This window comes from Ceratotherium simum, chromosome 1, assembly GCF_057802395.1.
Source record: "Ceratotherium simum simum isolate JZ-2026a chromosome 1, ASM5780239v1, whole genome shotgun sequence".
In the NCBI taxonomy this organism is placed as follows: domain Eukaryota; kingdom Metazoa; phylum Chordata; class Mammalia; order Perissodactyla; family Rhinocerotidae; genus Ceratotherium; species Ceratotherium simum.
This window is the reverse complement of record NC_141900.1, coordinates 24401159-24414972: the sequence shown is the minus strand read 5'-3', so window position 1 is coordinate 24414972 and position 13814 is coordinate 24401159. Positions and strand designations below refer to the sequence as shown.

Sequence of the window (13814 nt, the reverse complement as noted above, 5' to 3'; positions counted from 1 at the left end):
TATTTTTTAATAAAGTTATTTTTGAAAGGTTTTTATTTATGAACGTGACATTCTTTTTTCAATGTTCATATATAATTAGAAAACATTACTTGTATTCATTGACTTAAAAAATGTATTAACAAGAAAAGAAAACTATAACAGACTGCTTAATATATATTCCAAAAAGATCTTCTAGGTTTTATTTATGTAGAAATAAATTTAGCATATAAATACTTTAAGATTTGCACCTAAATATGAAAACTGAAATACAGGAAACTGCCTTTTCAATACATATTATATGCTGGATATAAGCATAAAAACAATAAATCTCTCTAGGGATAGAAAAGAGGAGCAAGTGAAAATTCTTTAAAAATGTAAACTAGAAAAAATCTACTTTTCCATGAATGAAGTGTGGGTTTAAGTTTTTTTCCTTCAAAGAGACAGATTTTTAGCCTTTGTTAATGGTCATATAACATAAACATAAAACCACTTTCTTGGGTGGCAAACGTGAAAATGACTGTTCTTCCTTTTTATTTATGTTTTGGTTTTATAACTAATTTTTAGGATAGAATTCATTATCACAATATTTTCCAAAAGGGATCCCATGTAGAAGCTGAGATTAAATATAGAGTACACTTAACCTCCATCTTGTTCACCATCGTATTATCTGTCCTGATTTAAGGGTTATAGTAGGAATTGATGTTTTTCAGGAATGTCTCTGGTTCCCCTCCTTCTAATTCATGATAGGATTTCATTTCCCGGTTTCTGTTAAATTAGATGTGGCCTTGTGACTTGGTCTGGCCGATGAAATATGTGTGTGGAATAGTTGTGGGTCACTACCATGGAGAAAGATTTTAAGTGCCAGTATATGATCCATCATGTTCCCTTTTCACTTCCCTAGCAACTAGTGACATTACAGATGATGGAGTCTCCACTATCTTGCATTCCTGAGTAAGGATAATATAGAGCAGAGCCTTCAGCTAACCATCAATAGACATGAGAACGTAAAAGAAATAAATCTTTGTTATATTAAGCCACTGATATTTGGGGGTTGTTTGTTACTGCAGCACATTCTAACCTATCCTGAGTAATACAGAAATTGTTACACTACAGTGTCTATTGCTACTTTGAAAAATTACAGTATGCAACCTTAGCTTAAAGTTTAGCTTTCTGGAAGCAAGGAAATTGTCCTGGTGCAAATACAAGTGTGGTGCCTAACAAATTCTTTTACTTAAACAAATGGCTCAGGGAAAAGAAACACTGGAAAGCACCAAGTTTTCCTTACATTAGGAAGATGAAGGGACATTCAGAGAAAAAAGTCTAAAACAGGAGATTTTGCTGTTGACTTACATGAGTTACAGAGGGATCAATGGAAGGTTTTTGGGAGATGGCGAGAATAGGACATGGAGTCAGAAAAAGCAAAGCACAGAGCTAAATGGAGATTAGAGCCTAAGGAATGAGGGATAAGAGTCCTAGCTTTTTGTGGGGTGTTAAATGAGAAGGAACATGAGACATTAGGAGATAATTCCAATGGTCCCAAGGAAGATAGTTTTGGCAAGGTTATGAATGTTGAGGTGAGGGAAGGGTTGGGGTGTTTCTGGGTGTCTAGAATTCTGAGACTCCCATTTGACTTTTGCTGATTGAGGAATCATGGCTACAGAAGAGGAGTCTACTCCTGCTATGCAGGCATTCTCTAGACATCCAGAAATGGAGGTCTTCAAAGGACTGAATCTATTCTAGCACATCAGCTCCCTCTTGACCTCTGCTGTAAAAGTGCTCTAAGCTCCTATAGGGACAGTCTTTCTCCAAGCATATGGACATTCTCTTGACCACTGCCAGTGGTATATTAGAAGTCTCTCTTTGTGACACTTATTTCTACCTTTATTACTAACATTTATGTACAAGTTTTATCTCTCGTAATAGATAACAGGCTTCTTGAAGGAATATCTGTATCCGATTTATGTTTAAATTTGTCATTATATAGTGTCTGAAATGTGTTAGAGAGAATATTCATTCTTTTACTCAATCAGTATTGAATGCCTACTTTGTTCTAGGTACAGGTATTGTGAAAAACACTGAGAATACAAAAGTGAACAAAGCATACTACCTGATTGCATTAGTCAGGGTTCTCCAGAGAAACAGAACCAACAGAACAGGTGTGTATATGTGTGTGTGGAGGGAGAGAGAGAGATTTTCAGGAATTGGCTCACATGAACGTGGAGGCTTGGTTAATCCAAAATTTGTGGAGTGGGTCAGCAGGCTAGAGACCCAAGAAGGAGTTGCAGTTAAAGTCCAAAGGCCGTCTACTGGCAGGACTCCTTCTTGCTCAGGGGAGGACAGTCTTTGTTCTATTAATGCCTTCAACTGATTGGATGAGGCCTACTCACATTATGGAGGATATTCTGCTTTACTCAAAGTCCACCAATTTAAATATTAATCTCATCCAAAAAACATCTTCACAGAAACATCCAGAATAATTTTGGCCAAATATCTGGGCACCACGGCCCAGCCAAGCTAACAGATGAAATTAATTATCACAACACTCACTAAATTGAAATCTAGTAAGGAAAAGAGATGCATAAAAGGGCATTTCCAATATAGTGAAAAAGTAGATGAACAGGGTATGGGAACACATTTGGAGTATGGAGCCCAAACCAAACTGAGAGATCAAGAAAGGCTTCCGAGAGATGTTAAATCACTAAAATCACTAATGAAAATGAAAAGTTATCCTGGTGGCGTGTGTGTGTGTGTGTGTGTCTGTGTGTGTTAGTAGCAGTAGTAGTAATGATGGTGGTGAGGTAAGATTGGACAAAATATTCTGTTGTAGAATGATGGAGTGGTGGTGCCATATGCAAAGGGCCAGAGTGGAAAAGAGCATGAATTACTTGAAAACTGCATGGGAAATGAGGCTAGAAAGGTCAAGAAGGTTCCTATGATGAGGGTTCTTTGATGTTAGCCTAACAAGTTTGGAGCTTCTCTCGGGAAGTCAGTGCAGAATTCTGAGTTGAGAGTAACAGGATAAGATTTGAAATTGAGGACAATCACTTTTGCAGGAGGTAGTGGACTGGAACAGGAAAAGGCCAAAAGCAATGGGATCAGTCTGGAGGGTCATGTTTATTTAAATGTTACTCGGAAAAGATTCCAATTTCCAGAGATCCTAATTTATTGAGAATATTCCAATTTCCACGTCAACTAAAATACACATAGATTCGGGTGTCACCTTTGACTTTATTACATTTTTTCTCCCAGGGCTATTTCTTGCGTTTAGGGTTTGTTGAAATTAAATTAGATGGGGTCCAAAATGGTCTAATTAATAATTGATATTAAATATATGACACTGAGATAAGATATGTGAAGGATATGAGCTTGGAATAAGTCCTTGTAATATAAGCATGCTCACGGTGACACAAGTTTAAACAAATAAGTGCCCTCACTAACTCCAGCATTCCAATTCTGAACTTTGTTCACACTCAGCATCTCACTCCCCTTGTTGCTTGGTTTACTCCCTCGGATTGCTTCTGTGATTGTATTTCTCTCCTACAAAATGTTAACATATTTTGAGATCGTTCTAATTTTGATGTCCCACATCATCAGTATTTGAACACAGTGGGTTCTAAACAAATGTTGCATAAATATATAGAAAAAGAAAAGCAGAGCATTTTCAGCCTCTTTGAAAATTTTCTTGATGATGCAAGCCCCAGGAGTAATTAAGTGTCCTTCTGAGTAATGAGAGTAAATAATCACTACATAAAGGAAAGCTCATCACTTTTAAATGGTAAATTGTTCTAATTAAAGAATAAAATAGTTGTAAATTGATTTCTGAGAGCATGCTATGTTTATTCCACCCGTATGAGGCAAAGAAAGAATAATTAGATCATTGGTTTATCTTAAATAACTGTGCAGATCTGTTAGAAAATATTGCCTAGTTCAAATGCCCTTATTAATTGTGCTAATTTGAAGTGGTACTTCTGAATTTTAAATAATATGATACTTACTATAAGGCTTTGATAAGCTAAAGTCGGTGTATTCAAAACCACTTGTGATTAAAATGAATGCCTATTCATTGGCCTATTTTGTATTTTAATACATATTATTTCTTTAAATGCAATATGGTTCTTTTTAATTGAGTGGTAGTGAACAAGAAGATCTGAAGTCATAATCCTCTGCTTGTGCAAACGTTATTTTGGGCTAAGCCCTTCTCAATGGGATGTAACGTGGAGCTGTAACAACAAAATACTGCACCACTGGAATACGCTACACTGTATCAAACCACCTGCTGGTTTTATGAAATGTAAACTGAAAGTAATGAACTGAGATAAAGCCAGACAAAGAGAAAACGGTATCTGTGCAAATCCAAAAGCAGAAGGAGAGAGAAACTGCTTAGATCACTTAAGGGATAAGATAGCTATTACTTGTAAAATGCTCCTATGATCAGCACGATTATTTTTCCTCATGATCAAAACATTCAGAGTGGCCTCTATTTTAGGAAGACTCTACATATCATATTTATCTCTAAGTGTGCCATAAGTCCTCTTGAAAGGCCCTTCTGGACATGGTTATTGCTCTAAGAGTAAACTTCAAATTCTGCAATTTTCACACAGGAAATTTTCTCCTGGTGTTACTACATCTACCAGCTCTCTGCCTGCCTCCACACAACTGGCCAGGACAGGTGAAAAACACAGAATCTCACGACTAGCCTCACTTCAAATTTATGACATTAAATCAAGATGTCCCTCAGTGCTGCCCATAAGGATACCACAGTTCCTGGACCATATAGGCTTCCACACGCCATACCTTCACTTCTCTCCTTGAAAAATATTCCGCATCCTTATTCTCAGCTCATGAATATACTTTCTATTTATAAGAGAGAAAAAATGAAAAATAGGAAGAGAATATCCTCAAGTCCGCACCACCATATCCATCCACAGGAGCATCAGTGTCCACGTACATTGCCTTCCTCCTGTTATTGTCAATGAACTCTCCTGGCTCTTAGTTATCACTAATCTCTCCCTTTTTTCCCAAGTCTCCATCCCTTCTCATGTATCTGAGACTTTCTCTTGAGCAATTCTCTCCTAATTCTCCAGTAGCATCAATTTTTCCTTTCCATTGGATCACTCTCATCAGCATACATAGATGTTATTTCTCCTGTTTTAGAAAAGTACCTCTGTTGTACTGACTTTTTCCAGAGCTACCTCTGTATTTTTCTGCTCACCTTTTCAGCAAAATTTTTCAGAAGAGTTAGCTATACTTGCTTCTATAATTTTTTTCTCTCCAATTCTTTCCAATCAGGCTTTTGCATATAATGCTTAACATGTCCAAAATTGAGCTCCCAATACTCCTGATGTCCCCACTCTCCCCACAACACATGTTGTTCTTAAAATCTTTCCCACCTCATTCCTCTAGTTGTTCATCCTGAAACCCTGGGAGCCACCTTTTGTCCCTCTCTTTTTTCCCTACCCCACAGACAATCCATTGACAAATTCTGCCAATTCTACCTTCAAAAAATATTGTAAAAACAGACTAATTCTTATATCTGCACTTCTGCCAGGTTGGTCCAAGCCACCGTGATATCTTGTCTGAATTCATGCCCTACTTACTGGTTCCCTAACTTCTGCTTTTGCCTCGTGTCAATCTCTTTCTCACATATCACCCAGAGCATGTCACTCCTCTGCTCAAAATCGTGCAATGGTTTCCCTAGTCACTCAGAGTAAAAAGAAAATTCCTTACTATGGCCCACAAGGCCCTACATGAAGTCCTCTTTACGTGTCTAACCTTATCTTCAACCCTCTAATGGTTCTCTCTCTGCTCCAGCTATAAAGTCCTTCTCACTGTTTCTCCAAAACAGCAGACATGCTACCATTTCACAGGCTTCTTACAAATCCATTGCCTGGAATGCTCTCCACGGCCTGCTGCCTCACTCCCTAGGCTGTTACGCTACTCAGCAAGGTGTTCCCTGACTACTACATTTAAAATTCAAAGCTTCCACCCCACATCTTATCCCCGTTGTTTTTCCCCCTCAGTAGATATCACTATCTATCATACTATATTAACTCTCTATCATCATATATATATAAAATCTTATTTCTTGAACTTCAGTTTGCTGGTAAACTGGCTTTCTGGGGAAGAAGATAGTCTTGATTTGTAGCACTTGCTGAGTTACATGGTATTCATGGAGCTAAATTGTGTGTATGACTTCACAACTCTGTGTTAAGAGACATTATGATAATGTGGGTAGCCTGAAATTGGTCATGGTTAGCACATAATATATGATAATATTTGTTGAATGAATGAATGAATTAGTAGGCCAGGACAATTGAAATAAAAGTGTTCTCTTTCAACTGGGAGGAAACAAAGAAATTCCAATAGCAGATGGCACGTGACCATAAAATCAAGTGAGGTTTGGACATATGAAACACAATGGGAAGGAGCTTCCAAGTGGAGGACAGAACTTCCAAGTGCAGGGCACAGTTAAGAGTGTGGTGAATAAATGATGAAGAAACATCCAGCTTGAAATAACTCATTCTCTGAACTATTACTGCCCAAATATTTACTATAATAACTTGCAAAATTTTCCTCAGAATTTGAAAGCTGAATAGAAAACCCTGCCATGATGAATTTGCATATACAGTGAAGCAGTTGTGACTAACATATTTCCTAGCTAGGATTACTCTTCATGATCTTATTGGTTAACACGTGGTGCATCACCATGTCGTCTTCCCCATACAGTTCAGTGAAAATGTCTTCTGAGAAACAGAAAAAGTCTCTGAAGAAAGTAGATAAGTGTATGAGGCCTAAAAAAGCCTTTAAATTTAGAAGAAAATTTGGAAGTCATAAAGAATATAGAAAAGTTAAATGTATAAAAGATATGAGGTGGGCCATGGACATCTACTGTCCATGTTATTTTGCTACGTGTGAGAAAAAAACAAACTGTTGTAGTGTTGTTTCCATAAAGATTCACCACATTTCTCAAGCACAACTAAATATATTTGAAAAATTAGGGAAATACCTTGCACAATGGATTCATAGACACAACCAGTGTAAGATTCCGTGAAGCACTGTGTTGCTGCAGCAGAGGTCTTGAACATCTTTGAAGATCTGTAGGAGGTGACAGAGAGAGAAAGGATTTGATGAGGGCATTGAGTTTCAAATCACGTGAAGGGTGTTTCAAGAAATTTAAGAGCCATGAGAACTGGAGGATATGAACAACTTAAATAAAGCAACTTCAACTGATAGTGGAGCTGCAGTTTTCCCAGTGAATTGAAGAGACCTAAAGCAAAGGTGATTATATTACACAGCAAATTTTCAATCATAGTGAATCTCAGGTTTTCTTTTTTTTTTTTTTTTCATAAATAACTTCTCATATATTTATTTCAGAAAATGAGAACTAACGTGCCAGGACCTGTTACCAGGTGGGATGAAATTAACCCAAATTATGTTAAAAAAAAAAAGGATCAAAGCCAGCCTTAAGCATGGGGAAGCTCATTCTCCTGTTCATCAAACTCCATGAGTTATATACACTTGCAGAAAGATGGAAAGAATAATAGATAATCTCTAGGTCCCTTACTAAAAAAGGAGACTGAGACCACATTACAGAGATCTTTGAATGCAAAGAGGGTTGAACTTTATTCTGTAGAGACTAAAGATGCTTGAAAGTGTCCACCTAAGGAAGTGACATGGTAAATTCTATGCCTCTGGAATATTTTATCAGGCAGCAGTGTTTAGAAGAGATTGAGAAAGACAGAGATTGAAAACGGGGAAAACATAAAACTAATGCATTAGTATTAGAGAAGTGATAAAATCTTTTTTGTCTGTGTGTGAGGAAGATCAGCCCTGAGCCAACATCCATGCCAATCCTCCTCTTTTTGCTGAGGAAGACTGGCCCTGAGTTAACATCTATTGCCAATCCTCCTCCTTTTTTTTTTGTTTTTTCCCTTTTTCTCACCAAGCCCCAGTAGATAGTTGTATGTCACAGTTGCACATCCTTCCAGTTGTTGTATGTGGGATGCTGCCTCAGCATGGCTGGACAAGCGGTGCTTCGGTGTGCGCACCCGGGATCCAAACCCAGTCAACCAGTAGCAGAGCACACGCACTTAACTGCTAAGCTACGGGGCCGGCCCCGATAAAATCTTGAACTTGTGGACTAGCCATGGGAATGGATAAAGAGTCACATTTGAAAGCTATTGTTCATTTGCAGTCTATACAATGTAGGAACTGACTGAATTTAGGAGGCAGAGATGATTCTGAGTTTTGAAGCCTACAAGAATGGCAGAATATAAACTGAATTTTATTTTCTTTAGTAATGAAAACCCACAAAATGGGAATCAGGGCCATGCATTCTGATGTTAACTTTGCTATGCACACTCCTCAGCATATCATTGCAACTGAAACGCTGCTCATCGCGTCCCACATGCTCACTGGTCCCTTGGAATGAGAGGATTTCTGCTCTGGGGATCTGTTGGTTTGGCAAATGACATTAAAGAGGAGACTTTATGGAAATTTTATTTAGAGAACAATAAAGTACAAGTGTTCCACATATTTACGAAGTATCTTAAAAAATTTTAGTGAGATATATGGTTCCTAGTTTACTCAATAAAAGTTTAAATCTATATTTTGCATATCATATATACATATCAGATATACATATATATGTATAGATATAGATAGAGATATATCTGAGGAAATTGAGTCAACAAGTTAGATTCCAATAAAACTTAAAGTACAGTTTAATAAGAGACTTTAGGCAAACCTTAACAGCTCACTGATTTCTATCATTATAAACAAGTAAAGGAATTTTCGAGTTATAACAATGGCAGCCTACCGAGATTTGATTCAACCTCTTTCAACTTTCAATTAAAATACCCATAAAAATTCATAAAAAGAGAGAATCTGAGAGCCACAATTTGGAATGAAGATACCAAAAGATTATGTCCCATATACCTAGTGAATAATCCCTAAGTGCATCACTAATTGTGCTGCATTTTTAAAACGCATCTCGGAATTGCACATATTCTGCACTCTTAACTAGATTAATCGTAGCTCTAAGAAAGGTAGAAGACTTTGACTTGCACAACTGCCTGATCCTGGCTTCAGGGCCCAGGGAATGTGAAGAATGCAGTCAAATAGCCAACCCCTACACCACAGCATGGGGACGGATAGGAATCGTACCCCTCATTCTCTCTACTTCCTATTGCTTCATGCTGACTCCTCCCCAAAAATTTAAGAACGTGTTTTTAACACATATACTGTCAGTATATACGAGCGACACTAGAGACAGAGAGTGGTGAGATGTGGTGTGTTTCACTCTGAGATGGACTGTGGCACTAGAAACAGCACTGAAGTAAGAGAAAAATAGGAAGTGTATTGGGAGAGTATACAGTTAATATGTACTGTGGCAAGAGCCCATCAACGAGACAGAAGCAAGTATATTCATAAATGATAAAGATAGCATTTCAAATCAAGGGAGAAATGAGAAATAGTCAATACAGGTTGTTCAAACAGTCAGGTAATCATTGACAGACAGCCAAGGAAGAAGGAAGGAAGCAGAGAAGGACAGAGGGAGCAAGGGAGAAGGAAAAATTGGACATGTCTTACACACTAGGCCAAGTCAAAGTCTAGAGGATTTAAAATTTACATATAAAACAAAAGGAATATAGAAATAGAAGAGAATGTATAGGCAAATAATACCTAATATTGCTTGAATGTTACTTTGTGCCACTGTGGCAATAATTTAAATATATTGTTTATTCCTCATAACTATGCAGATATATGTTAATGAAATAATAAATTATGACCTAGTGAAAGACCACGTAAATAAAAGAAGGGTTCAAAATTAGGAAATATGCTAACATTATGTATCCTCTCAGTAGATCTCAGGAAAAATCATATATTAATTTCCATAGGTGTTGAAAATTTGGAAAAATTGAATACTCAGTAAAATAAGAATGATAAAATACAACTATTTCATGCCAAATCCAGCATTGTGCTAAATGGAAAAACACTAGAAGAATCTTTACGAAATTCAGGAACAAGACAAGGATGACCATTATCACGACTAATATTTATCATTGATTAAGCATAAAACCATCTAAGAGAATATATAGGAAATTAACAGTGGGTTTGTCATTTGTTATTTTAGATGGGGGGATGCATCTGCCCACATGGGGATAGGAGTGCGTGGTAGATTTTATTACTGTTTATAAATATTTGCTGTTCCTCCCTGGAGTAGGATTATACTTTCCCACCCCATTGACATCAGGCTTCATCACGTGATTTGCTTTGGCCAATAAATTGTGATTTGAAGGGATATGTTTCACTTCTAAGCAGATTTAAGCATCAACAAGTGACTAGTTCAAAGGTTATATTTCAAATCAGTAGGAAAAAAGGCATCTTTTAAATAAGTGATGATGGAGTGACAAGATGGCTTTATAGAAAAAGATAATATTGGATCCATTCTTCACACTAAAAATCAGGCTCAACTACAAATGGATCAGAGTTGTGAGTGTAAAAATTGAAGTAATATAAGTATTTAAAATTGTCAGTAGTTGAGCTGGAGAGAGCTAAGTTGCCAGGTGTCAAGGTGGTAAATTAGAACAAGTCAAAATGAAAGACACAGTCAAGGCTTTATCACTTATTGAGAGACTGTAAGCAAGAGGCTAAACAAGAAAACGCACTGGCTTCTCCAGTGTTTTATTTTTCCCCTAGCAACTGCAGAGGGCAGGGTCAGATGTATGTAGATGAGGGGAAATCTCAGCCCTAAGGGAGCCTCAAACAAAAGGCTCCTGCCTTTGAATGGACCTGGGGACCAGGTGAGGGAGATGAGGAAGGGCTAGACTAGACGTGGACAGGTAGGGAATATAGAGACAGAGTGGAGAAAAGTGCCTTCAAGGCCCCCTGATAAGGAGGTATTGGTGACAGAGGCACCAGAGAAAAGCTTGGGCCAGGCCCCTTCCACAGACAAGGAAGTCTCCAAATGGAGGCATTTGGCTTATAAATGCAGATATGCTTAAAAGCACTGGAGGCTGGGGCCTTAACAGCAACTCCCTCTGGACTGTGCTCCTAGTCTGGTGTGAGGAGGGCAGCTTCCCCCACGTGACTTGCCAGGTAAAGGTTTCATAATTGCCTATGTTTGGGCGTGAAAGATCACACTGGAGCAAGACTCCTCAAAAATCCTCATTTGTGAATTACCCTATAAACTGGAAGTGAAGAAATATTTTCTAACCATAGTCTGGAAGCAATATGGGAAAAGATGGACACATTTGACGACGTGAAAATAAAATAAAACTTTGCATAGCAAGATATACAATGAGCAAAGTTAAAGGACAGATGAAAAATTGAAAAAAGTATTTGCAATTTATGTTACGGACAAAGGGTTACCATCTACAATGGATACAGAACTTCTAAAAGACAAAAATAGACACAAAAAAGACCATCAACCCCAGAGAAAAATGAGCTAGAAACATGAAGAGACTGTTAAAAATGCAAATGACTCTTAACCATATGAAAAGATGCTCAGTATCATTTATAATATGAGAAATGCAAATTAAAACTGCATCAAGATACCATTTCTCACATATCAAATCTGAAAATCAGAAGTTTAACAACACAGTCTGTTGGTGAGATTGCGAATAAATAGGTACCGTCATTACTTGCTGTTGGAACTGCAAAATGATAAAACCCCATGAAGGGGATATTGGAAATAGCCAGCAATATTGCATATATATTTACCCTTTGACTAGCAATCCTGCTTCTGTGAGTCTATCCCAAAGTTACACTAGCAAAAATACAAAAAGATATAAGCATAAGGCTATTTGTAGTAGCACTACTTCTTAAAACCTGAAGACTGGAATATATATATCAAAAGGGAAGGAATTGAATAAACTCTGGTGTATGCACTAATGGGGTACTATGCAACTTTAAGATGGAATGAGAAATATCTGTATATATACTATTATGGAACAATATTCTGTTTACCTTGTTAAAGGAACTGCTAAGACAAGGTCTGGCAGATAGCTCTAAGGTGTTAGTCCTACCAGATGACTAAAGAGAGTCACCTCGCCCAAGGTCATGCCTTTCCAAGTGAGGGTGAGCATAGAACAGCCTGTCTCTTTTTCTCCAACTCAGAGCATCTCTGAAGGGTCAACCCATCTTTATATCTCCCCCGAAGGGTCAGTTGAGGATTCAGTCAAGACAGGATCCAGTTCATCTTCTCCCTCTGCAGAATCCTGCTCCCTTCCCTTCCTTTCTTAGGTGTTGATCCTAATAAACCTATAATCAACCACCTGCACACTAATCTCCATCAGCGAGTCTGCTTCCCAGGGAATCCAATCTGTGACAGTCAGTGGCAGCAGTAGTTCAGAGAGCCAGACTTGAGTGGGAATTTGAAGCTGCACTGCTCCCCACCACATGGCAAACTGTGAATGGAATATAGATAGTCCCTGGCACAACATGGCAGTGCAACTGTTAAAACTGTTAGTAGTGTTGTACTGGGGTGGCATACTGAAGGATGGAAATGCATTAGCTCATGCAGTGAGTAGTTGCTTAAGAAATACGAGGGAAACCAACTATGAGAACAGTATAATTGAGCTGCTTTTGCTAAACTTGATCTTCTGAATAAGATAATGTATAGCTGAGGCGATTCATCAGCAATTAAAAGCTGAGTGTGAAAGACCAATTGCCTCCCTGGTGCTTTCAAGGAAGGTATTATCCCCTGAAGCAATAGGGCAGAGAAAACTGAGGACCAACCCCAGAATTTAATCCTCAAAGTAGCCAAACTCCAAAGTTTAAACTCCCAGCTAAGGCAGAACTCTATGCCTAGGTCAGAACAATTGTGGGGAAAAAAATGGAACCCTAAAACATGGAATGGGTATATCTGGGTGATGCCCCTGAAAATTTTGTAATTCTCAAATTCCTCTAGACTCACTGAGCCTGCAGCAGTAGCCCACATCTCTGTAAAAACAAAAGGATAACAGTGGGGCCGGCCCCCGTGGCACAGTGGTTAAGTTCACGTGCTCCACTTCAGTGGCATGAGTTCACAGGTTGAGATCCCAGGCACACACCTACGCCACTTATCAGCCGTGCTGTGGTGGCAACCCACATATAAAATAAAGGAAGATTGCCACAGATGTTAGCTCAGGGCGAATCTTCCTTGAGCAAAAAGAGGAAGATTGGCAACAGATGTTAGCTCAGGGCAAATCTTCCTCAACAAAAAAAAAAGAAAAGGATAACAAGTCTCCCTTGCTTAAAAAAGATGCAGAGGCCTCTTCCCCACAAAACTATCTCTTAAAATCTGTCCTAACCAAGAACATGTTGGGCCTGAGAAGCAAGGGAAAGGAGCATACCTCAAAAGAGCAGCAGACCTAGCCACCATGGGCCAGGAAGAGCCAGTAGAGTATACACGGTACAGATCCTGAGGGAGGTTTATCAAGAGTGCCAGAACATAAAGTTGGATACAAAGAAATTACCAATGTATCCTCTTCTGGGATACAGAATATAACTCTCTGTCAAAGACCTAAAGAGATGGTACAAACATCCTACCAGGATGGCTTCTAGGAGCATGGAAAATGTAATGGCTGAGTGGAAATACCCGAATTGCCATATCAGATAGTTGAAAATGGTATTTAAAAGCTAACAGAAGTGGGCGTACTAGAGTGAATATAACATAAAAGGCCAGAAAACCCACATACTTACCAAAATCATAAGGAGTATGCTAGTGAGAGAGGCATCAGCATAATTTTAAAATTCAGTGTGGTTCTCCTCTGTAGGGTAGGGTTAATATTGGAAGATGATATTACAGAACAGGGTCAAATAATAGCAATAGTTATGATAGAATCTCAGAA

At 38.2% G+C, this 13814-nt stretch overlaps 1 protein-coding gene across 2 annotated transcripts in view; it reads right to left on the bottom strand.

The window, feature by feature from the left end:
* The window catches only part of LOC147918159 (uncharacterized), a 255295-nt gene that overhangs the window by 227748 nt on the left and 13733 nt on the right, over positions 1-13814 (bottom strand). For both annotated transcript variants that reach the window (XM_087443769.1, XM_087443741.1), the window contains exon 2: positions 6986-7074. In XM_087443769.1, coding sequence (XP_087299895.1) covers positions 6986-7074 — 89 coding nt within the window. The remainder of the gene's footprint in view (positions 1-6985; positions 7075-13814) is intronic.